The sequence below is a fragment of the Taudactylus pleione genome, unplaced genomic scaffold (assembly GCF_031769625.1).
Source record: "Taudactylus pleione unplaced genomic scaffold, aTauple2 ptg000671l, whole genome shotgun sequence".
Taxonomy (NCBI): Eukaryota; Metazoa; Chordata; class Amphibia; order Anura; family Myobatrachidae; genus Taudactylus; species Taudactylus pleione.
The window spans coordinates 7,560,720-7,582,774 of record NW_028285073.1 but is presented as its reverse complement, the minus strand read 5'-3'; the positions used below and the strand labels follow the sequence as shown (position 1 = coordinate 7,582,774).

At 43.1% G+C, this 22,055-nt stretch overlaps 1 protein-coding gene across 1 annotated transcript in view; it reads left to right on the top strand.

Annotated features, from left to right (window-relative positions):
* VPS13D (vacuolar protein sorting 13 homolog D) overlaps positions 1-22,055 on the top strand; it is a 265,234-nt gene that overhangs the window by 170,722 nt on the left and 72,457 nt on the right. The window contains exons 64-65 of the mRNA XM_088455788.1: positions 648-782; positions 2,908-3,075. Of these exons, the coding sequence (XP_088311914.1) occupies positions 648-782; positions 2,908-3,075 (303 nt within the window). The remainder of the gene's footprint in view (positions 1-647; positions 783-2,907; positions 3,076-22,055) is intronic.

The window sequence follows — 22,055 nt, the reverse complement described above, 5'->3', positions numbered from 1 at the left end:
CAGCCGCAAAATCGGTACACCACCCAAGCTCACAGAGTGCCACATAACGCCTGTTCTCTATTCTCTCCATGTCGCCACCGCATCTGGGGGGTGTCGCAGCCTGCTATTCCGTACGCTGTCAAAATGGCTCCAGCGTCTTTGTTCTTTGGCGATTCTGTGTGGCCAAAGGGTTACTCAGATGATCGATTATCGACTGATGTGCATACGATGGTTGCGTATTTGTGCACAAGTAGCGGTTCTGCCATGCTGCCGGTGGGCGTCTCAATATAAATTCCAGCGACTGCAGCATTTGCATATTTTCGCACAATCGCGACCACATTTGCGTCCATCTCTGAATCAGGCCCCCAATACTGTTCTCCAGCTGTCTTCCAAAGCTTCATTCATTTATGGTGGCTGCAGAAGCTTAGACCTTCGGGGCGTATTGCAGCCGCCTTGACAGTTATGTTATTGTGAGGAAGTAATTAATGGTCTTCCTGAAGAAGGAGCAGTGGTTAGATGCACTGGCAGCAATTCTTAGCTCAGTAGGGCAGGAAGCTTCTTTGTAATTAAAGTTTTGTGTGTGAGATAGAAGACATTTGTCAGGACTTTAAAGAAGAATATAAATATTAGACACACAGCAGTAAATGTAATTTCCTTGTTGTTTTTAGGCTTTGAAAAGCACCCTTGGATTTCCACTAATCAAATTTGAAGATGCTGTTATTGATCTGGACCCATTTACAAGAGTTCACCCTTACGAATCCCGGGAATTTATCATCAATGATGCCCTTAAACATTTTCAAGAGGTGAGTTTCATGTACAGATGGTTCCTCACTCGTCTTTGCTGCAGTCGCGCAAAATAGCCCCTCTCGGCGCCACTGGACCCGTAAGACTCTTTTATTTTTTTTTATTTTTTTGGCAGAAAATGTGTCTAAGCCACAATGCAGTATGATACCACTAGGACGCACCAGGAGACTGAGCTAAGTCATTTGATAAGTGACACTTGTATATCTGTGCGCAACTTAGTCTCTCAATCAGCATGTGAGGTGCTGCCATACAGCAGGCGCAGCTCGTTTTCACACCAAGTTCCGTTTTCAGTCTCAGTTGCACACAGATATAGAAGTGTCCTATAGCACATAAATCAGCGCAGTCTCCTGGTGCGTCCTAGTCGAATCGCATTGTGACTTAGACGCATTTATATCAAACAAAGAGGTGCCCGACGCTAGCGGAGTTACACGGGACCTGGCCGCTCACTAACGCCAGGCATATCGCGCTGCATGGCGTATTGAGCCTGGATGAGCAAGGACACATCTGTACCGCTAGCAGGTGTGCCAATCATTCCTGGGTGTGTGTTTTTTTTATCTCTTACCTTTTATTCGTGTTCTTTGTACTCCACCGGCTCTCGGCTCTGTAGCATGCTATCCAGCTGCCCTAGGGGAGATAAAACACCCCAAGCTGCCCTAGGGGAGAGTTTAAGAAATGATTTAGCCGGTGAAACCATAAAATATAAACTCATTTAATATGACCTAAATAAAATGATATACACATTAAGCACATCGGTTGTCCAACAGCAGCATCAGCATATGTTGTAAACTGATTAATATAGCAGCATATAATAGATAATATTTAGAACCCGCAGCATCACGTTGTACTGAATACGTTTTCTTTGGAGCTAATCAATAATCTGTACGATATATTGTTTTCTCCAGAATATTAGCCCACTTTTGCAAATTTGATTATACTCGGAACTTAACAGTCCTTAAGGGGATCCCCCACTGAGAAGTTAATTAGTGTCACACAATAAAGCAAAAGGGTGTTAGTCAACGTGGTTAGTATGTGTTGTACAGCACTTTATATAATGCAAGCAATCAGTGGCGTGAATTCATCCCAGACACCCGGAGGCAAGTTATAATTTGGTGCCCCCCGATCACAGCCGCTGACACTGTAATGTAGCAATTCACATGCAGACAGGCTATAGATAGACGAAGGCGTCAGTTGATGGTATGACACGGAGCTCTCCACTAGTGTATGGTGGCTTCTCAGGTGCCGGGAAGAGGTGATATGTATTGGGCGGCCGTGACGGTACACTCTGGGTGCATAGTTACAGCCCTAAGTGGGGTGAATATGTTGTGGACAATGGAGGAGGTGCCCCTTTAGAGCTGGTGCTCAGCGGCAGGCGCCTCCATTGTCTCCCATAGTTCTGCCCCTGCAAGCAATGATTATGGGTTTACGCAGGAAGCTTCCGAACTTATGGTCTCCCCGTCCATTACACAGTCTCTGACCAAACCATCCTGGACGTTCATGGCACTGCACACTATTAAGAATGGGTGCATTGTACTCAAGCTTCCATCTGGAAATCATCTATTAGGAAAAGCAATTGAGGAAGAAGCCGCTGAAGTGATGTATAGTTCAGTCAATCACACAGACAGGAGCATCACTCCACTGACGCGTTTCATCTAATTAATAGACTTTATCAGCTACCTCCCATCTTTATAGCCGTCCACTGTCAGCTCACGTCTGTCAAGCTTCCAGCCCCCCTGATGACATATTTAGTTTTTGTCCTCCCTGAGATATTTTATATATGTTTTCACCTTGACTGTATGTATGTGATCATTGCACAATCCTGCACAATGAGATAAATTCGTGATCCATGATTTGACCACCTGTATTTAAAAAAAATTAAATAAAGCACAATTTTTTTTTTCTCCACAGTATCCATCTATTGCGCAGATTAAATCCCATAATACACTGTACAGTATGAAAACCTCTCTAGGCTGCCTGCTGTGTATGACTCGAGCACTTCTCTGCTGTAGTTTCCATCACGGATAAAGTCTACATATGAGAACTGTGCTTTTCACAAATTGCAACATATGATGGCACTGCTGTGTTACAATGGCATTAATGACCTCCTTGCTTTATTCTGCCTTACAGGAGTTGCTCAGCCAAGCAGCAAAAATTTTGGGCTCTGTCGATTTCCTTGGCAATCCGATGGGCCTGTTGAATGATGTGTCTGAAGGAGTATCCGGTCTTATAAAGTATGGAAATGTTGGCGGCTTAATCAGAAATGTCACACACGGCGTATCCAACTCCGCTGCAAAGGTACTCGGATAAGATTTATTTATGGAGGAACTCACCAGAGCTTTAACGTCTCTTTTACTGATCTGTGTTTTTGGGCTTAGAGATTTTACAGAGCAAAGTATGGCGAGACTGTATGTGCCAAGCCACATGTCACTGTCAGTCCTCGAAAATCTGCGAGACCTCTTCAACCGCAAACTCCATCTAACGTGCTTATGTTTTATGTCTGTATAGAGGACACCTGACCCCGCAGTGTAGTTATTGTGGCAGAACGATCAGACCTTTGCATACAGTCAGTCGTTTCATAGAACCTTCGTCAGATATCCATATTCTGATATTTTAGAATTTGGTTGTTGCTTCCTGTGCACCCCTCCCCTACGGCTTATCGCAGAGGCAGTATATCTGTCAGTAGGAGCCTTCATACTGCAAACTCAAGAATGCGTTTTCAGCTCACAAACAAAGCTGACGAGTTCATTTTATGTTCACCGACTGCAGAGAAGGAATTAGGTTATCAATGAAAAGCATCACTGCCCAGCTGTTAGCCAAAAGCCAGATAGCAAGTGAAGCAGTAAGGGTACTTCTTACTTAGTCATACCAGAGTCCAAACCCCAGACAGTCCATGCAGTACTTTCCATGGCCTTAAGGAATTACTGGTGAGGACTCTCCTAGACATTGCCAGCTTCTGTCCTCATTTTATTACCTGTTCATAAATGCATGATATCTGTCCACCACTTAACCATGTCACCACATAGTCTAGTCTCTTAACTCCCCTTACACTGGCTTATTCCTTATGTCTTCCGTTTGTCTCCCCCTTTAGACTGTAAGCTGTACGAGCAGGGCCCTCATCCCTCCTGTTCTCATCACAGACTTATTTTGCACACCTGTTACACATCCTCTTTAGGTTCTCTGCCCCTGGACCCCAATCATCTGTTTTTGATTTTTCAGGCGAACTAGACCCGTCATTTGCGCCCACGCTGACAGCCATAGGTTTCAGCTGACGCTGTACTTTTCAATTGCACATAAATTTGCATCAGTGGCTGTGTGGAGATTTGTACTGCTATTTGTACTGTACTGTTTTACCCTGTATTGTCTTATTTTTATGCTCTCTGTACGGCGCTGTGGAACACTTGTAGCGCACTATAAATAAAATATAATAATTTGCAGGACGGTCTGCACAGTAGTGGCGGCCGTTTTGAGTGTGGGCTTTAGAATTGCGTGCTATCACCAGGAACTAGCGACTATCAATGGATTCTCCTTAAACATTGGCGTAGTTCGCAGACTGAGTTTCCCACTGTTCGTAGACAACTGTCACACATAGTATCTGAGAAGCGACGCGTTGAACTGAGCTGAATAATATGCCTGTAATAACTGCATTTACCATGTTTCACTAAACCTTTTCAGCATGTTTTTGCTAAAACAAACAGGGGCATAATTGAGCCCCACGCAGGAAGCAGGAGTGAGAGGCTCTGTTTTGTGGAGTTAGGTGCTGTGACAGCGGTCAGGATGGACAGTGACAAGATAGTAAGAGTGATCACTCAAATACAGAAGGAGATAATAGAGCCAGGACCAAACAGACAGTAACACAGAAGCAGGGCTCCATTCCGGTGACCATATAGACAGCACTGTCACAGTGCAAGCATAGAGATTACGACAGGTCTTATTACCCATTATGGGCCAGGTGTACACTGAGCCTATTTCACTACAGAATGCAAAAGCGATTACGCACGCAGTTCAACTGCGATAGTATGCTAATCCATTGCGATTGCTATGCCGCCGCCGCTGCACTATACAAGGACGCCCACTTTACCTTACACACATCCGTAATGTGTAGCAAGTCTGCAAAGGCATCGGTACAATCGAGCACCATCGCAGCCTCACGCACACTTGCACAAGGTCAGACCTTATTCAGGAATTGCTAACTTAAGCGCACGCTATTAGGCCTCATGTTGAGTAGGGCATCGCAGTGGCTAATTTATGCCCGCCCTTGCAACAGTGTTCAAACGCACTGGCACTGACACGCCTGGGTTTCCCCAACCACCCCCCTGTTACCAACCACAAACTGCACTTCCTGTCAGTCACTCTGCGATGGGTCTGCGTAGTCACTGCAATCGCAGTCCCGATCGCATTGGCTAGTTCTCGCACGCGGACTGCGATGCATGTGCAGTACGCAACAATCGTCCGATTGTTTGCGTATTAGCAACTGCAGTCCTTGCTGAATCAGGCCCACTGTTTTTAATGACATTCACGAAACAAATAGGTTATCATAGGTGCAGTTATACAGTCTCTCCAGGTCTGAGAGGACATGGTGTTTGTGATCAGCAATATGATGGTATATAGCTACAGCAGTGTGAGCATAGAATAATATATTGGAGATCTGCATAGTAAATCAATAACTGGGAGATAAATTCATGGTGCATGGGGTGTAAATATTAGGCTTTGAAAAAGCTAAACAGTCACATTTTGGAGGGTCACTAAGCCTCTGGGGAGGGATTCCCTCGCTTTGCTCAGAGACGTAGGGTGTTTGGAGAATGCAGGGTCACTTGCATAGCATTCTGGGGCTTCCAATGCCTGCAGTGTTTCAGCATTCACACAACAGAAAGCACTTCAAGGGGTAAATTTACTGATGTGAGAGTTTTTAGAAGTGGAGAAGTTGCCCATAGCAACCAATCAGAGTCTACTTATCATTTAACTAGCACCTTCTAGAAGATAATAGCTAGAATCTGGTTGGTTGCTATGGGCAACATCTCCACTTCTAAATCCCGCATTTTAGTAAATATACCCCCTAAGTGCCAACTCTCGCTCAGTGTCAGTGAGACTCCCTGAAATAGCAGGATTCTCCCCGTCTCCCTGAAGAGTCCAGAAATCTCCCTTATTGCACCTTACTTCCATTATGAAGCTGTTATATTAACAAAAACAGAGATATATACATTTAAATGGGATCATTAGTATCATTTATCTGCACTGGTTATAAGACACAATGGTCCCTATGGCTACTTGAATCTTCTGAGAAGTATCAGTGTGTTTTCATCAACAAGTAGATCTTACTAACTGCTCTGGGGCTCATTTACATGTGGATGTCAGTCAGTGTATGACACGCCTCTCAGATGTAGCCGGACACGCCCACTTTACCGCCGCGCTCATAGGTGTTACTTTCACAATCTCCCTGAAATGCTTTTTCAACAATATGTGGGGCTCATAGCATCTGTTACCCTGATAGTTGCGGGTAAGCAGTAGGCAACACAATAGTATAAGCCCAAGTTCAGAACATTGTTTTGATTAACCAGCCAAAACATAATGCAATGCTAAATAAGCATATTAATGATCTCTCAGCAGTAATGTTCATATCCTTCGTCAGGCTACCTGATGGTACAGCTGGTTGCAGAGACGGGAAAGGTGTGGGGTCCCCTGTTAGGTTCTTTACCTTATCTGATATGTATTCACAGTGTGTTCTGTGCATGATATGTAAATGCAGTGATGGTGGCTTGTTACATTGAGTGCATCAGGGAAGTGCTTGTAGGAAGCTCCCACTGAGGCCTGAATAGCTCTAATAAATGACTCCCTAGTGTAAATGGGGCCATACATAATGTTCTTGTGCCTGACACAGGTAGCCTGCTCTCGTACCCATCTATAGACTTTACTTCTCTATATTACTATTCTTCACCGACATGGATGTTTGCATTTGCAAAAAGATTACTATTAAGTGTTTAAATTAACATTTAGGGGACCATTTATCAATAACTGGATTTGCAATGTGATCTGGGTGCGATATTATTGCCCAAATTCCCATTGTAGGATGTGATTATACTGCCCAGATGTATTACATAACACACGCAGGGACAGGAGCACCGAAATTAGCCTGTGGGCCCCTAAATCTTGTATCCACTTGTAACCCTACAGTTACAAGTGGATACAATGTTTATAGTATTATTATTATTACCAGTTATTTATATAGCGCACACATATTCCACAGCGCTTTACAGAGAATATATTCGGCCATTCACATCAGTCCCTGCCCCAGTGGAGCTTACAATCTATATTCCCTACCACATACACATACACACTAGGGGTAATTTTGCTAAGAGCCAATTAACCTACCAGTATATTTTTGGAGTGTGGGAGGAAACTGGAATACCCGGAGGAAACCCACGCAAGCACAGGGAGAATATACAAACTCCATACAGTTAGGGCCATAGTGGGAATCGAACCAACGACCTCAGTGCTGTGAGGCAGTAATGCTAACCATTACACCGTCTGTGCTGCCCATAGTCCATCTTCCATCCGTCTTCCATACTCTGGATAAGTGTGTTGATACTTATTGTATTCATTTCTGGAATTATGTCACGGATTACTGCCTGCTTCTGGAACTAATTATAAGAAGTAAAAATGATAAGAAATAAGAAAAAAATAAAAAATTACCCATGAGCACCACCGCAATAAAAGAACTGCAACTAAGGGGGGAATTCAATTACTCGCAGTAAATTGCCGCAGACAATTAGCAGGAGTAGCTTCAGGCTTTAATGCCCGGGGCTATTCAATTAGCACCTGCTTTCGCCCACAACCCGTGTTAACGCACGTTAAACACGTGTGTTAACACGACTTATCGGTCATAAATGCACAAGAAAAGTTCACGGACCTGTACGTTAACTGGCAGTTAACGGGAATAAGCTGAGCTGAATGAATCCAGGCCTGCGATCAATTAGCTCCAGTTAATGGGGCTAATTGAATCCCGCCCTATGTACACTATGTATACTACAGCCCCGATCATGTCACGTTTACTGAACTTTATTTTAATGTTCTTTTGGTGTATTCAATATCTACCTAAAGAGGCCTAGTGAAGACGAATGCTGTACCCGACATTAGGAAAGAAATGCATTTTCGGCGCAGTCGGTCAGTACTAAAATAAGGGACAAGGTTAAAACAATAACACACACACACACAGGAACAAACCTTTAAGTCCTATGAGTGACCATGAAAAGTGATTATATGCATAATTCTGAATCTAATGCAATACACTAAAAGCAGTTTATTTTTCTTTTACGTATGTAATAGAAGACCTGACCCATTTTTCAACATTTTATTATTGCCCTTAATGCCACTGTTGTCAGGATTATAAGATCGCCTTGTATAGCATTAATAAATAAGCACTGTCGTTTTTAAGACCTTTAGGATCTGTCTATTCATGAAGAAGCCAAAGTGCCGTAAATGGTATTGTCCTTCATTTTAGGAGGTTTTAGCATTAAAAGCAGATTTCTGTACTGTTACCCTGGTTTCGCTTATTCGCTCTTTATTCTTTTAACTTTTAAGACCTCTGGTCTCTTAAAAAGACTGCATGAGTTGGAAGCATAAGCTCTTTATGAGTTGTATCTGGTTTGGCCATTTTATGACTTTCAGTTTTATAGTGCTGCTGTTTCTGCCTGTAATGGCTTTTCCATGTGCTCTAGAGCACGCAGCGGGTAAAATGCCATCTTTTAAGTGAGAGGGCTTCAACAAATTTCAAACTGGCACAAAGTGGCAGGTTAAATAGAGTTCACCCTGCTTGGATTTAGGTGTGTCGTCTCACAGGCGAGTTTTTATTCAGTCGTTCTGTCTTTTAACTGTATTTTTTTTGTTTTGTTTTTCACTTGGATTCTAATCAATAATATAATTGGGACACGATTAGGGATGACTCATTCCTGGGATGCAATCTTTTGTTTTCCTTTATGGGGTCATCATTCACCGTTATTAAACCTTCTGTATTTTACCATTTCCAAATGTGTCAAAATTGTTGTTAAAAGAGGAACAGATGGAAATCGTTTTTTCTTAATTACTTTTTTTTTTGATGGAGGGGGGGTAGATTTTTAGCAATTTGATTAACAAATTCTACATCCTTAAAGAAAGCATAAATGAAAAGTTGCAAACTAATTATTATTATTATTATTATTATTATTATTATTAGTAATATAAGTATTATGATAATTACCTAGGTCACTGTTCATCTACATGTACCAGAATGTGCCCTACTTTACAAGGGTAGTGACCACTTGCAGAGTGTGGTTGAAGGGAAGAATGTTTACCAATTACAATATGTCTATTTACTTCAATCCTATTTCACTTATGCCCCCCAGCCAAGCCTTTCTCTGTACTGTTGGTACTGTATGTGGGTAGCACCATCTCAGGTATAGTAGGTCTGCCTTTAAGCAGTGCTACAGGGGCATATGTTCTGGGCTCAATGTGCTCTTACTGAGTGCAGAATGTGCGTTGAAGCAATTTATCGCTATGGATCCTGACTATTAATATTACACTGTTTGTTATCGCACCAGAGGTCCGCTGGTGTACAGTATGCTCACTTTCCTGTTCCCACAGAATGTAATGTATACTCCTGCACCATCCCTGATATTGCCTGCTTCAATATTTATTTGCAGTGATTAGCATCATTATAGAATATCTGCAGTGATTAGCGTCATTATAGAATATCTGCAGTGATTAGCATCATTATAGAATATCTGCAGTGATTAGCGTCATTATAGAATATTTGCAGTGATTAGCATCATTATAGAATATTTGCAGTGATTAGCGTCATAGAATATCTGCAGTGATTAGCGTCATTATAGAATATCTGCAGTGATTAGCGTCATTATAGAATATCTGCAGTGATTAGCGTCATTATAGAATATCTGCAGTGATTAGTGTCGTTATAGCATATCTGCAGTGATTAGCGTCATTATAGAATATCTGCAGTGATTAGCATCATTATAGAATATCTGCAGTGATTAGCGTCATTATAGAATATCTGCAGTGATTAGCATCATTATAGAATATCTGCAGTGATTAGCGTCATTATAGAATATTTGCAGTGATTAGCGTCATTATAGAATATTTGCAGTGATTAGCGTCATTATAGAATATTTGCAGTGATTAGCATTATAGAATATTTGCAGTGATTAGCGTCATTATAGAATCGCCTCCCCCACACTGCTTGTTGCTACCAAATATAACACTGTGCAGTGTGGGGCAGGACCGTGATTTACCTCAACAAACCAAGTCTACGAAATACTTTCTTTCCATCTCATCAGCTTGTTGGCATAATGTTGTTTCTTCTTTGTATGCAAAAATGAAACAAAAGTGTTTTCAGTCATTTAATTTACGTCTCTTGTGTTATCTCCCAAAATGTTCTGCGTGACGCGTTTTACTTATTTGGGCTGTGGCATAGCTGATAGTAGTAGAGTGACAAACATAAAGCGGAAGCTGCTCAAATCAATTTGGCAATACTCTTCAGGTGCATGAAAGGGAGGGGTCATACTAAACAAAAAAAACAGAAGGAGGGGGTGTCCCCCAGATGTCCCCCAGCACACTAAATTGTACCTGCAACAATTATTCGAAAACTATACGGTAATAGAAATACAGAGATCTTTGTCGCATGCATGTGCAAATACATGGTAAGCCACCAGGCCAACTTCACGGCTTCTCTGATAACTGGTGGTCCCTACACTGCATGATAACAGTACCCACTCTGGGCCACGTAATTGTCCATTGTAAGGCCTCATGATAAAGGCATATACAGAAACACATCCAAACTGAGAGCCAGCTTACCTGAGAGTCACCACCCCTGGGACTTCCTGTTAGCACTACAAGAACCAGCGTACCCTCCAAATGCTGGTTCCATCTATGCTTTTACAAATATAAAGTTCAAGCTGCTCAAAACAATTTGGCAGTACTCTTTAGGTGCATGAAAGGGAGCGGTCACACTAAACAGTAGTAGAGTGGCATAACCTGCCGACTGATTCTCCCCGAAAGTATATCAAGAACAAAATATAATAGTTTAGAAGATTTGTATTTTTTTTTTAATGGTTCAGCCTTTCCCCAGTTGGTGGAACTGCGCTGTTGCCACGTGCGTACCACATATCAAACCGTTGTCACGTCAGATGATATATTATTGGTGTCTTTCAGCGGACCTCAAACACAATATTTATGTTCTTTCTTGAAAATAGGCGTATACTCCTAAATCATTATTAGTTTCCGTGTAATCTGGCAAAAAATATTGCATTTAGTGCATTACCCTCCTTAGCACCAAGTAATTCTGCATAGGTTCATTTTCATATGATAAACAATGGTGGGGTGGACACGAGGTTTCATGTAATTGGTGGGATGTTTTAGTAGGCATATATTGTTGTCTTTATGACATAATTTGAGGATTTCCTGCAATGAAAAAAGTTCAGTTCTTTTCGAGATTGTTTTATACGAAGAGTAGAAAGCGTGAAGTGTGACTAAGGAGATTATGAGATAACTGATCTGTTTCATGCAGAGCAAATCAACATCTGTTCAAATATTTAGCATTAGACCCATTGCAGGAATGTATCACTCGATTATGTTCAAAGAGATGTATAAAATTTCATTTTTCACCCGGCAGAAGGTAACCAATCCCGTTTCTGAATGTGTCTAATTAGAGACTAAGCCCCTCGTCCACGGTTCATGACACATTATCATGGCTATTCGGTGAGAGCTGAATCTGTTGCAGCCGTTTCCTCAATCCATAGGTTATCATTTCCATTAAGTTTTATAGGTGACTTCATTAAAGCGGCTAGATAACAATTCTATAGTGTTTCCCGCTGCTGCGAAGTTGGCAACTGCTGTCCCTAATTTCCGGGGCCAGTCCCCAGGGTTTTAGGATTTAATATTGACCAGTTGTATTAAATACAATTTATTTTATTCTCATTCTGTACAGTGGGTGCAATTCATGCTTTGCAGTCCCTTCAATTAGGGGAGATGTGCTGATGTTACAACAGCCCAGTTTGGTGCGGAACTTAGGCTACCGCATGTACTGGTTTTGTGCGCACCCTGCACCCATTATAGATACACCAATGACTGCGTTCTCAGCAGAGATATAGACGTCAGCTAGGTCATGTCTATTGGCTGGTGGGAATATTATTAGGTCCCTCTTGGAAAGACTGAGTTGGAGGTAGCGAGGCGACATCCACGATGAAATGGCAGAAAGACGTTCAGTAACACCGGTCAGTGAGGATATAGCGATTTGGTTATCCATTCTCATGTAGATGATGTTGAAATCCAAATTTGCAGGAGAGCTGTTATACAGATGTATCCTCATAGACTGTGTCTTCAGTCGCACCAAGCAGATAGAGACAAGTAGAGGACCAAGGACTGAGGAAGCAGGGAGGAGGTAGAGCCACAAAAACGAATACTAAACGAGTGATGTGATTAATGTCTGCAATACAGCACCTGATCTATACTGGGAGCAGCACCGTACGTCCTCCCAGGTGTTCCCCAGTCAGATGTAGACATCAGTCTCTATAAATGCCACTCCATGCACTTAAGTAATTGACTGTGGCCACGGATAAATTACAGTACACGGGTGTATGCCACTGCTGTATAACGTTATTCGCCTCCTAACTGCCACCATGACTGACTAGGGTTAATTGCAGGATGTGTTATGTCCCTTTAACTCTGGATCCATGGCAATAAATTCTCCATAAATAAGAGATTCAGGATAAACCTGCATTTAGATGTGTAACATGGGGAGGGGAAGGGGAGTGGGGTATTTGGAAAGAAATCTGCCCTTTTCCATTAATAATGCAGAACTGCAACATCCTAACAAAGTCTAGGCATGGCATGCACACGCTGGGGCTCTGGTGGGCGATATTCTGCGATACACAAAACAGGAGAGAGATGAGAAGCCGAGTTACATTCCTGCAGCTCAGGAGTTAATGTTTTCCTCTCCTGTAAGTTATCTGTTGGAGTATTAGTTGTATTTAATAAAGCACATTGCCCTCTGCATGAACCCTCCGTGACTCTCTCGTTGGGGTCATTCCAAGTTCAGGCTTTGGACTTTTGACTGCCTTCTGTGTATGTGAAAACAGCCGCAGCCCCTGCAGGGATCACTTATTCAGCCCTGTAACACAAAACTATTGCCAGCAGGCACCTGCTGGGACAGCTTCACAGGGGGTCCATGGGGGGGAAGCTACCGAACTCATCAGGCATCTGCAGAGATAAAAGCAGCAGGGTTTCCTTATGGGATCACCAGCTAATCAGGCATCCACACTGACAGCCTATCCAAAGGGGCTTTGCAGATTACCCCAAGCCACCATGCCATTGTGTGGCAGAATTACTGAACCCAGCACAATGAGATGTTGGCTAATTAATGTTCTGTTTACTTATCAGTGATAAAGTCACTTAACCTCGAAACAACATTGTTTTGTCTTTTTTTTTTTTTTGGTTTGTTTTTTCGTTAAATTGTAAGATGTTTGCTTTTGTGTGATAAGTTGGTAAATAGGGCGCACAATGTTCCTTATGCAATACATATGTGTCCTCGAACATCATTGCTGCAATCGCGCCAAACTGCGCCTCTTGGTGCACCATGCCTCTGCTAGCGCCGGGCATCTCTTCTGCGTCGTTTCTTGCAGAAAATGCCTCTTAGTCGAAATGCAGGGCGGCTACTGTATGCACGAGATACTATGTGCCGAAAATGTGTCCTAGTCGCAAAGTGACGTACTAGGACGCGCACCAGGAGACACTGCTGATTAATTTGATATGCGACACTTGTATATCTGTGTGCGACTGAGTCAATCTATATACAAACTGCTGCAAAGCAGCGGCCGCGGTTTTTTTCCACGCCAGGTTCCATTTTCTTCATATACAGATTCAGTCAGTCGCACACAGATATATAGTGTTGCATATCAAATTAATCAGCACAGTCTCCTGGTGCGTCCTAGTACATCACTTTGCGACCAGGACACATTTTCGGCAAAAAGTATCTCGCACCACGTGGCCTATTGAGGCTAGATGTCTTCAGACACATCTGTATGTAATTTTTTTTTTTCATTGGTTTCCATAGATTCCGGGGTCTGGTTAATAGAATTATAATTAGGCGGCAAATGTTTAAAGCTCTTTTAAGCACTATTGCAGAAAGTATTGATTTTAATGTAAAGTTGTCATTACTTTCATTAATTTTAGTTCTGTCTTGCCAATTAGATGGGATCATGAGAAAGGCCTTAGGAGTAGCCGTTTAAACAGTATCAAGCTAGGTCTGTTTCAGAAGAACTATATGTTATTTGTGTGTATTATATTTTGTTCTCTATTCTAACCAATGCAAAATTTTGCTTACTGGGAGTGAAATGTGTGCATAGTCACTTAAAATTATGAGTCTACTGTCCCTTTATGACACTGGTACAATTCGATGTCTCCTGGGGCGCTAGATGATTGGGTCAGACATCGAATGATGGACAATCTTCCTGTATCAAACCATGCGATGGTTTGTCACCATCGTGTCCAAACCATTTGATGGTAGAACCAAATCGACTAGCAGTCGTGCCGTAGCTGAACTAGATTTTTAACAGCTGTATTTTAGCATTGGGAGACTCACACATGCACTGGGGAAATGTTAAAATAAATCCAAACTAATGTGCATTTGACTTATTTTGTTGATGTATTACTTTTTATGCCATTCAAATTTATAATACCATCTATTGCACTGGTAGAAGACATGAGAAATATGTTGGGTGGTGTTTTGAAATTTGCAAACATTTTAGAATGCAGTGGTGATACCATCATTTATACTTCATGCTCTTCCAGGCATTTGCAGCTGAAAAGCACATAGGTGTGCAAAATCTTTTTCTGAGGGCACTTAGCTGACTGTTTAGCTGAAGGATGACATATTAGATCCGTGTATTTATATAGCCCCACAAGAGGACAATAGCATCTTGTAGAGCATGTATAACAAAGAACTAAAACTATACAAAAGTCACTCAACTAAATGGAAGTAAAAGATTACAGTTAGCCCAAAAGATTAAGAAAATCTGTATATTAGATATAAATGTTACCAAACAAGCCAGGCTTGTTCATTTGAGGAAATCTGGTCATTTGTCCCCTATGCCACAGACGTGTCATGAGTTTGCTTTGTTCACCAGTTGCCAAGTGCACTTTCCCTATCCTTTTTTGCTATTACACTCATTTGGCAACACTGCTCGTATCACATACAGTATGTTTAGTAAAATTGCCTGGAGGGTAAAAAGAGAGAAAATTTACCTGGTGAAGTCTTTGTGTGGTTGAAATGAAACTGCAAACACAGGAGTTTCCAGCATTGTCCTATATAGTATCAGATCTTCACCCCCTAATTAAATAAAGCAGTGTCCAATCTAGCATTCAGTGCTAGGTGATTGCCAATGTAAGGTCTGTTTCACTATTGCACATCATGCTCCAGATTGCTCTTCTATGTACTGATTTTGGCTCCGAGACCTGACTACTCTTTAGTCTTGTCCCTTATACAGCTGCTACTGTGTACCGGACTCTGCTATGTTTCCCAGACCACGCTATTGTCCGATTTTTGCTTCCAGTCTAAAATGTGTACTAGATCCCAGAACGGAACTTGACTGTCTCTTCCCACTCCCACTGTTATTATTCATTTGTGTACAAGACCCTGGAATGGACCTGACACCTTATTGTCTTAGCCTCTGTCTGCTGCAACCTTCTCTTGCACTAAGGGCCTGATTCAGATCCGCTCGCAAGCGGGTCGATGGCCGGGCAGTGCACATGAGTGATTTTTCACTCACTGCGGGACTCACTACAAGATGGGGCGGCTGTCGATTGTGATTGACAGCTCGCCTAGTTTAGTAGGCGTGCAGTGGGGGGTGGCTGGACAAATGGAGGATTTCCTGAAGGAACACCTGCCATTTGTGTGTGGACCAACTGACATCACCAGTGATGTCAGCAGTGAACTGGCTGCTCTAATAGAGCAGGAAGTTCACTGGGGCTTGCGGCGGACGAAACCCTACCACAAGGGTCTCGTTGCAAGCCCGATCATCGCAATAATCGCAACCATCGTCAGGCCACCCGCTAAGGCTGTGGGTGGTCACGCCCTGATTCAGAGCGGGCGCTCACAAATACACTATACTATAATCACTATACAGGTTATTTCTCTGCTATTTTGCAAATATAAACATTTGTCATACCACACACGCATCCATATAACTTCCAGATGTCATATGTCTTTGACCATGATCACAAAATAAAATAATCAATACAATGCTACCCAGTGATTTCTCTCTTTTTGATTTTGATCATGTTGGATCCACATGTTAATATATTGGAAAATGTCCAGATTGATTGACCAAAATGTGTAGTAAAAATGGAAATGGTTTGATATCTGTGCTCCCAAAGGGTTTTGTCAGGTAATCTGTCTTTGTACCATGTGAGGTTAAATTAATTGTTTTGAAATGAAAACAAGAAGAAAATCGTGTGATGCAATAAGGTGAAGTATTTATGGTTCTGCACTCACCTGAACTGGACTGTATTTCACCACTGTGCTCTGCTGGTTGCTTAACAACCAATGTTTTCTCCAAATACTCGTGTTTTTCAAGTGCTGTGCATCTGTGATGTCCACAGGGGAATTTGAAAGATGAGGGTGGTAATAGAGTTCACTGTTTTTAGCATATACAATACCGAGAATAAACTTGTAGATCTCCACTCACCTTTTTATAAATGTGCGTCTGCGTTAGGTAACTATTTCTATAACCCGATGTTTGTCGGTCAATACCAGATATACTGGAAGAAAAAATTAGTATTTTTTTCTCCTCTTTAAGCAACATGTTTGCTGGACTAGACTGTCCACTTCCTCAGGATATCTTAGGAAGCAGACAGTCTAGTCCAGGAAACGCGTTGAGTGAAGAGAGGAAGTTTTTACTTTTTTTTTTTATAATTTTACTTATTTTTCTATTTTATCCCTATTGTTGTTTTATACCCCTTATTATTGTAATTCCAACCCTTGTGTCATGACACAACTGGGATGACGCAACTACGAGCAAGTCGATTGCAACTCTGTTCCATCTTCAATTGCAACTAAAGATTCGTAATGCTGGGTACACATTGGCCCCCGTCGGCCAGTGTGTACAGACGATATGTCTGGGAACGACGTCGTTCAGACATGTCGCGTGGCTGTGCTGCACAGCCGATGAACAGATATGTCTGCAGAAATATATATCCATCGGCAAGTGTGTATGGGCAATCTAGCCAATCGCCCGTACACAGGGGCACCAAGAGGGGGGGGTACTAATAACCCGGGTCCGGCATTGCTTCCCCTCTCTCTTAGGTCACAGCAGCCCAGACTGTCCGAGCAGCTGGAGCAGTCTCCTATGCCAAAGGGGGGAAAACGATCACGCTGATCGTGCTCCCCATTGGCTGTGCGCCGGGCTGAGGGGCACACAGCGCCCCCCTCGGCGATGCAAATTCGTTTTTTCTTTTTTCTCTTGAAAGGGGCAGGTCACTGGATCTGCAGATATATAGCTATAGTGTGTACCCACCTTAACTATGGTAAGATTGGGTGTGCATGTAGCTGGGTACACACTGACAGATATATTGGCCGATATTGATTGGCCAATATATTGGGTGCCCGTCGGCCAGTGTGTACCAGCGATATGTCTGTGAACTACATCGTTCACAGGCATATCGCGACAGATATATCTGTCCATCGGCAAGTGTGTACAGGCAATCAGCCGATCACCCGTACATATGCAGCGGCAGCCGCGGGGAGGGGGTCGCGCCGCAACCTGCGGCCAGACTGATTTTGACTGATTTTGTTCAGTGTATATGAACAACCATCACCTACAGATGTATACAGTGAGGTGCAGAAATATTGGGACATTGACAGAATTTTCATATTTTGGCCTCTATTCACCACCACAATGGCTTTGAAATGAAACAAACAAGATGTGCTTTAACTGCAGACTTTAAGATTTATTTTGAGGGTAATTACATCCAAATCAGGTGAACGGTGTAGGAATTACAACGGTTTCTATATGTGCCTCCCACTTTTTAAGGGGCCAAAAGTAATGGGACTATCAACTATTTCATGGACAGGTGTTGGCTATTCCCTTGTTATTTCATTATCAATTAAGCAGGCAAAAGGTCTGGAGTTGATTCTAGGTTTGACATTTGCATTTGGAATCAGTTGCTGTCGACTCTTAATATGATATCCAAAGAGCAGTCACTATCAGTGAAGCAAGCCATCATTAGGCTGAAAAATCAAAACAAACCCATCAGAGAGGTAGCAAAAACATTAGATGTGGCCAAATCAACTGTTTGGAACATTCTTAAAAAGAAAGAATGCATCGGAGAGCTCAGCAACATCAAAAGACCCGGAAGACCACGGAAAACAACTGTGGTGGATGACAGAAGAATTATTTCCCTGGTGAAGAAAAACACCTTCACAACAGTTGGCCAAATCAAGAACACTCTCCAGGAGGTAGGTGTATATGTGTCAGTCAACAATCAAGAGAAGACTTCACAAGAGTGAATATAGAGGGTTCACCACAAGATGTAAACCATTGGTGAGCCACAAAAACAGGAAGACCAAATTAGAGTTTGCCAAACAACATCTAAAAAAGCCATTACAGTTCTGGAACAACATCCTATGGACAGATGAGACAAAGATCAACTTGTACCAGAGTGATGGGAAGAGAAGAGTATGGAGAAGGAAAGGAACTGCTCATGATCCAAAACATACCACCTCATCAGTGAAGCATGGTGGTGGTAGTGTCATGACGTGGGCATGTATGACTGCCAATGGAACTGGTTCCCTTGTATTTATTGATGATGTGACTGCTGACAAAAGCAGCAGAATGAATTCTGAAGTGTTTCGTACAATATTATATGCTCATATTCAGTCAAATGCTTCAGAACTCATTGGACGGTGCTTCACAGTGCAGATGGACAATGACCTGAAGCATACTGCAAAAGCAACCAAAGAGTTTTTTAAGGCTAAAAAGTGGAATGTTATGCAATGGCCAAGTCAATCCCCTGACCTGAATCCGATTGAGTATGCATTTCACTTGATGAAGACAAAACTGAAGGGAAAATGCCCCAAGAACAAGCAGAAACTGAAGACATTTGCAGTAGAGGCCTGGCAGAGCATCACCAGGGATGAAACCCAGCGTCTGGTGATGTTTATGAGTTCCAGACTTTCAGGCTGTAATTGCCTGCAAATGATTTGCAACAAAGTATTAAAAACTGAAAGTCAGATTTAGGATTGTTTAGTTTGTCCCATTACTTTTGGCCCCTTAAAAAGTGAGAGGCACATATAGAAACCGTTGTAATTCCTACACCGTTCACCTGATTTAGATGTAATTACCCTCAAATTAAATCTGAAAGTCTGCAGTTAAAGCACATCTTGTTTGTTTCATTTCAAAGCCATTGTGGTGGTGAATAGAGGCCAAAATATGAAAATTCTGTCAATGTCCCAATATTTATGCACCTGACTGTATATGCAGATAACTTGATCTGCAGATATATCTTTGCAGTGTGTACCCACCTTAAGTTGAGTGAGAGATGTGTTTAGGTTAAATTCCAGGCTATGCTGATTTGCCTATGCAGAGCTCTGTCTGATGTCAGACTGATCTCCTGCACTAGGTGTACGGATGGTACAAGTGCATGCTGATAATGATGATGCTATCTCTGAATCGGCCCCAGTAATAGCACTGGGGACCTATATTACTCCACAATGTCCCCAATCACTTACAAGTGAAATGTAATACTAAAAATCCTTCTATTAATGTTTATACTTTTATAAGGTCTTGGCTTAGAGTTAGGTTGCGGGAGGGGACGGTTAGGGTTAGACTGCAGGAGGGAATAGTTATGGTGAGGCTGCAGAGGGGATGGTTATGGTGAGGCTGCAGGAGGGGATGGTTATGGTGAGGCTGCAGAGGGGATGGTTATGGTGAGGCTGCAGGGGGGATGGTTATGGTGAGGCTGCAGAGGGGATGGTTATGGTGAGGCTGCAGAGGGGATGGTTATGGTGAGGCTGCAGGAGGGGGGATGGTTACGGTTAGGCTGCAGGAGGGGATGGTTATGGTGAGGCTGCAGAGGAGATGGTTATGGTGAGGCTGCAGAGGAGATGGTTATGGTGAGGCTGCAGGAGGGGATGGTTATGGTGAGGCTGCAGAGGGGATGGTTATGGTGAGGCTGCAGAGGGGATGGTTATGGTGAGGCTGCAGAGGGGATGGTTATGGTGAGGCTGCAGGAGGGGATGGTTATGGTGAGGCTGCAGGAGGGGATGGTTATGGTGAGGCTGCAGGAGAGGATGGTTATGGTGAGGCTGCAGGAGAGGATGGTTATGGTGAGGCTGCAGGAGGGGACGGTTATGGTTAGGCTGCAGAGGGGATGGTTATGGTGAGGTTGCAGAGGGGATGGTTATGGTGAGGCTGCAGGAGGGAATGGTTATGGTGAGGCTGCAGAGGGGATGGTTATGGTGAGGCTGCAGAGGGGATGGTTATGGTTGGCTGCAGGAGGGGATGGTTATAGTGAGGCTGCAGGAGGGGATGGTTATGGTGAGGCTGCAGGAGGGGATGGTTATGGTGAGGCTGCAGAGGGGATAGTTATGACGAGGCTGCAGAGGGGATGGTTATGGTGAGGCTGCAGGAGGAGATGTTTAGGGTTAGGCTGCAGGAGGGGATGTTTAGGGTTAGGCTGCAGGAGGGGATGGTTAGGGTTAGGCTGCAGGAGGGGATGGTTAGGGTTAGGCTGCAGGAGGGGATGGTTAGGGTTAGGCTGCAGGAGGGAATGGTTAGGGTTAGGCTGCAGGAGGGGACGGTTAGGGTTAGGTCGCAGGAGGGGACGGTTAGGGTTAGATTGTGGGAAGGGTGGGTTTGGGTTAGGATTGGGGTTAGAATACTTACAAAAATCTGTCACGATTCGTTGGAATGCCGCTGTCGGTATTCTGACCATCGGCTTTGAAATCGTCAGCGTCCCATACCAGCTAAAGTTAGGTACACAATAAGCTATAAAATGGCCGATCAGCTGAACTTCGGGATACAGTCAAAATGCAGACTGTCGGGAGGCCGTCTGTCTAAATCTCAGCGTCTAAATACCGACGTGGGACTAAAGACAGATGTCGAAATCCTGACGCCCGTCTAAATCCCGACGCCAAAATCTAGACAGACTGCCTCTCGAGCTTAGCCGTGAGGGGGGAGAGTTAGGTTTAGGAACCCCCGGGGGGACTTAGGGTTAGGCACCATCCCGGAAGTGTTGGGTTTAAGTTGCTGGGGGGTGGTTAGGTATAGGCATCACCCCGGGAGGGTTAGGTTTAGGGTGCGGGGAAGGGGGGATTAGGTTTAGGCGTCGGGATTTTGTCAGACGGCTTCCCGGCCATCGGCATTTCATACCCAACCCATAAATTTCAGCTGCTTGGGCCGATAATCTCAGTGTGTGTCCACAGCGCCCTTGGCTGATTATCGTTCCAAATAAAGTCGATTTGGATCTGATCTGCTGAATGACATTTGTTGAAAACGATGAGCCAATACTGTGCACATTTTGTAGTGCCTTAGCAGTTCCAATTACCTGCCCGACATTTGTGTTCATTTAAAAATGTAGAGACGAGTTTTAGGGCAGATAATCGTTATGATCAGAATGATAAATCACTAGGTGTGTACGCTACAAGTCCGATGTTCTCATGACCGTTCCATCACTGAGAAAATCATAACGTTGGTCGGATTGTGAATGAAATTGTTCGTCTATACCTAGCATAGCATAAAAAAATTTAATTTATATTTGTGAACTCACGGGTATATGGAATGTCCGCAGTTGTTTTTCTGTCTCCCCCTCCTCTCAATATATATATATTGTAAATGTAATTAAAGATATTTTTCTTCTTTATACGTATTGATGACTAGAAGATCATTAGTCCTAAGCAGATGTTTTATAAACGCGATGCATCTTCTTGAACTTCATACATAAACCTATAGTGAATTTATTTTCCAGACAAACGTTCAGAATGATGGGACTGACACATAATACCTCCGCATTTTCTACGGCTTTTCGACCCGAGAGCTCGTGTTCTCATACATTTCTTTAAGTCAGCGGTGGATTTCTTTGGGAAGGTGAACTTTTCACCCAGACAATATGGATATTTCAAACTGGGGTTTACAAAGAAAACGCAATCCTTATCTGGCCATTAAATAGGATTTGGTGTAAGCTAGCAGATGTTCAGCTTTCCCTCGAAATCAAGAGTGAACGGATAGTGGCGAAAG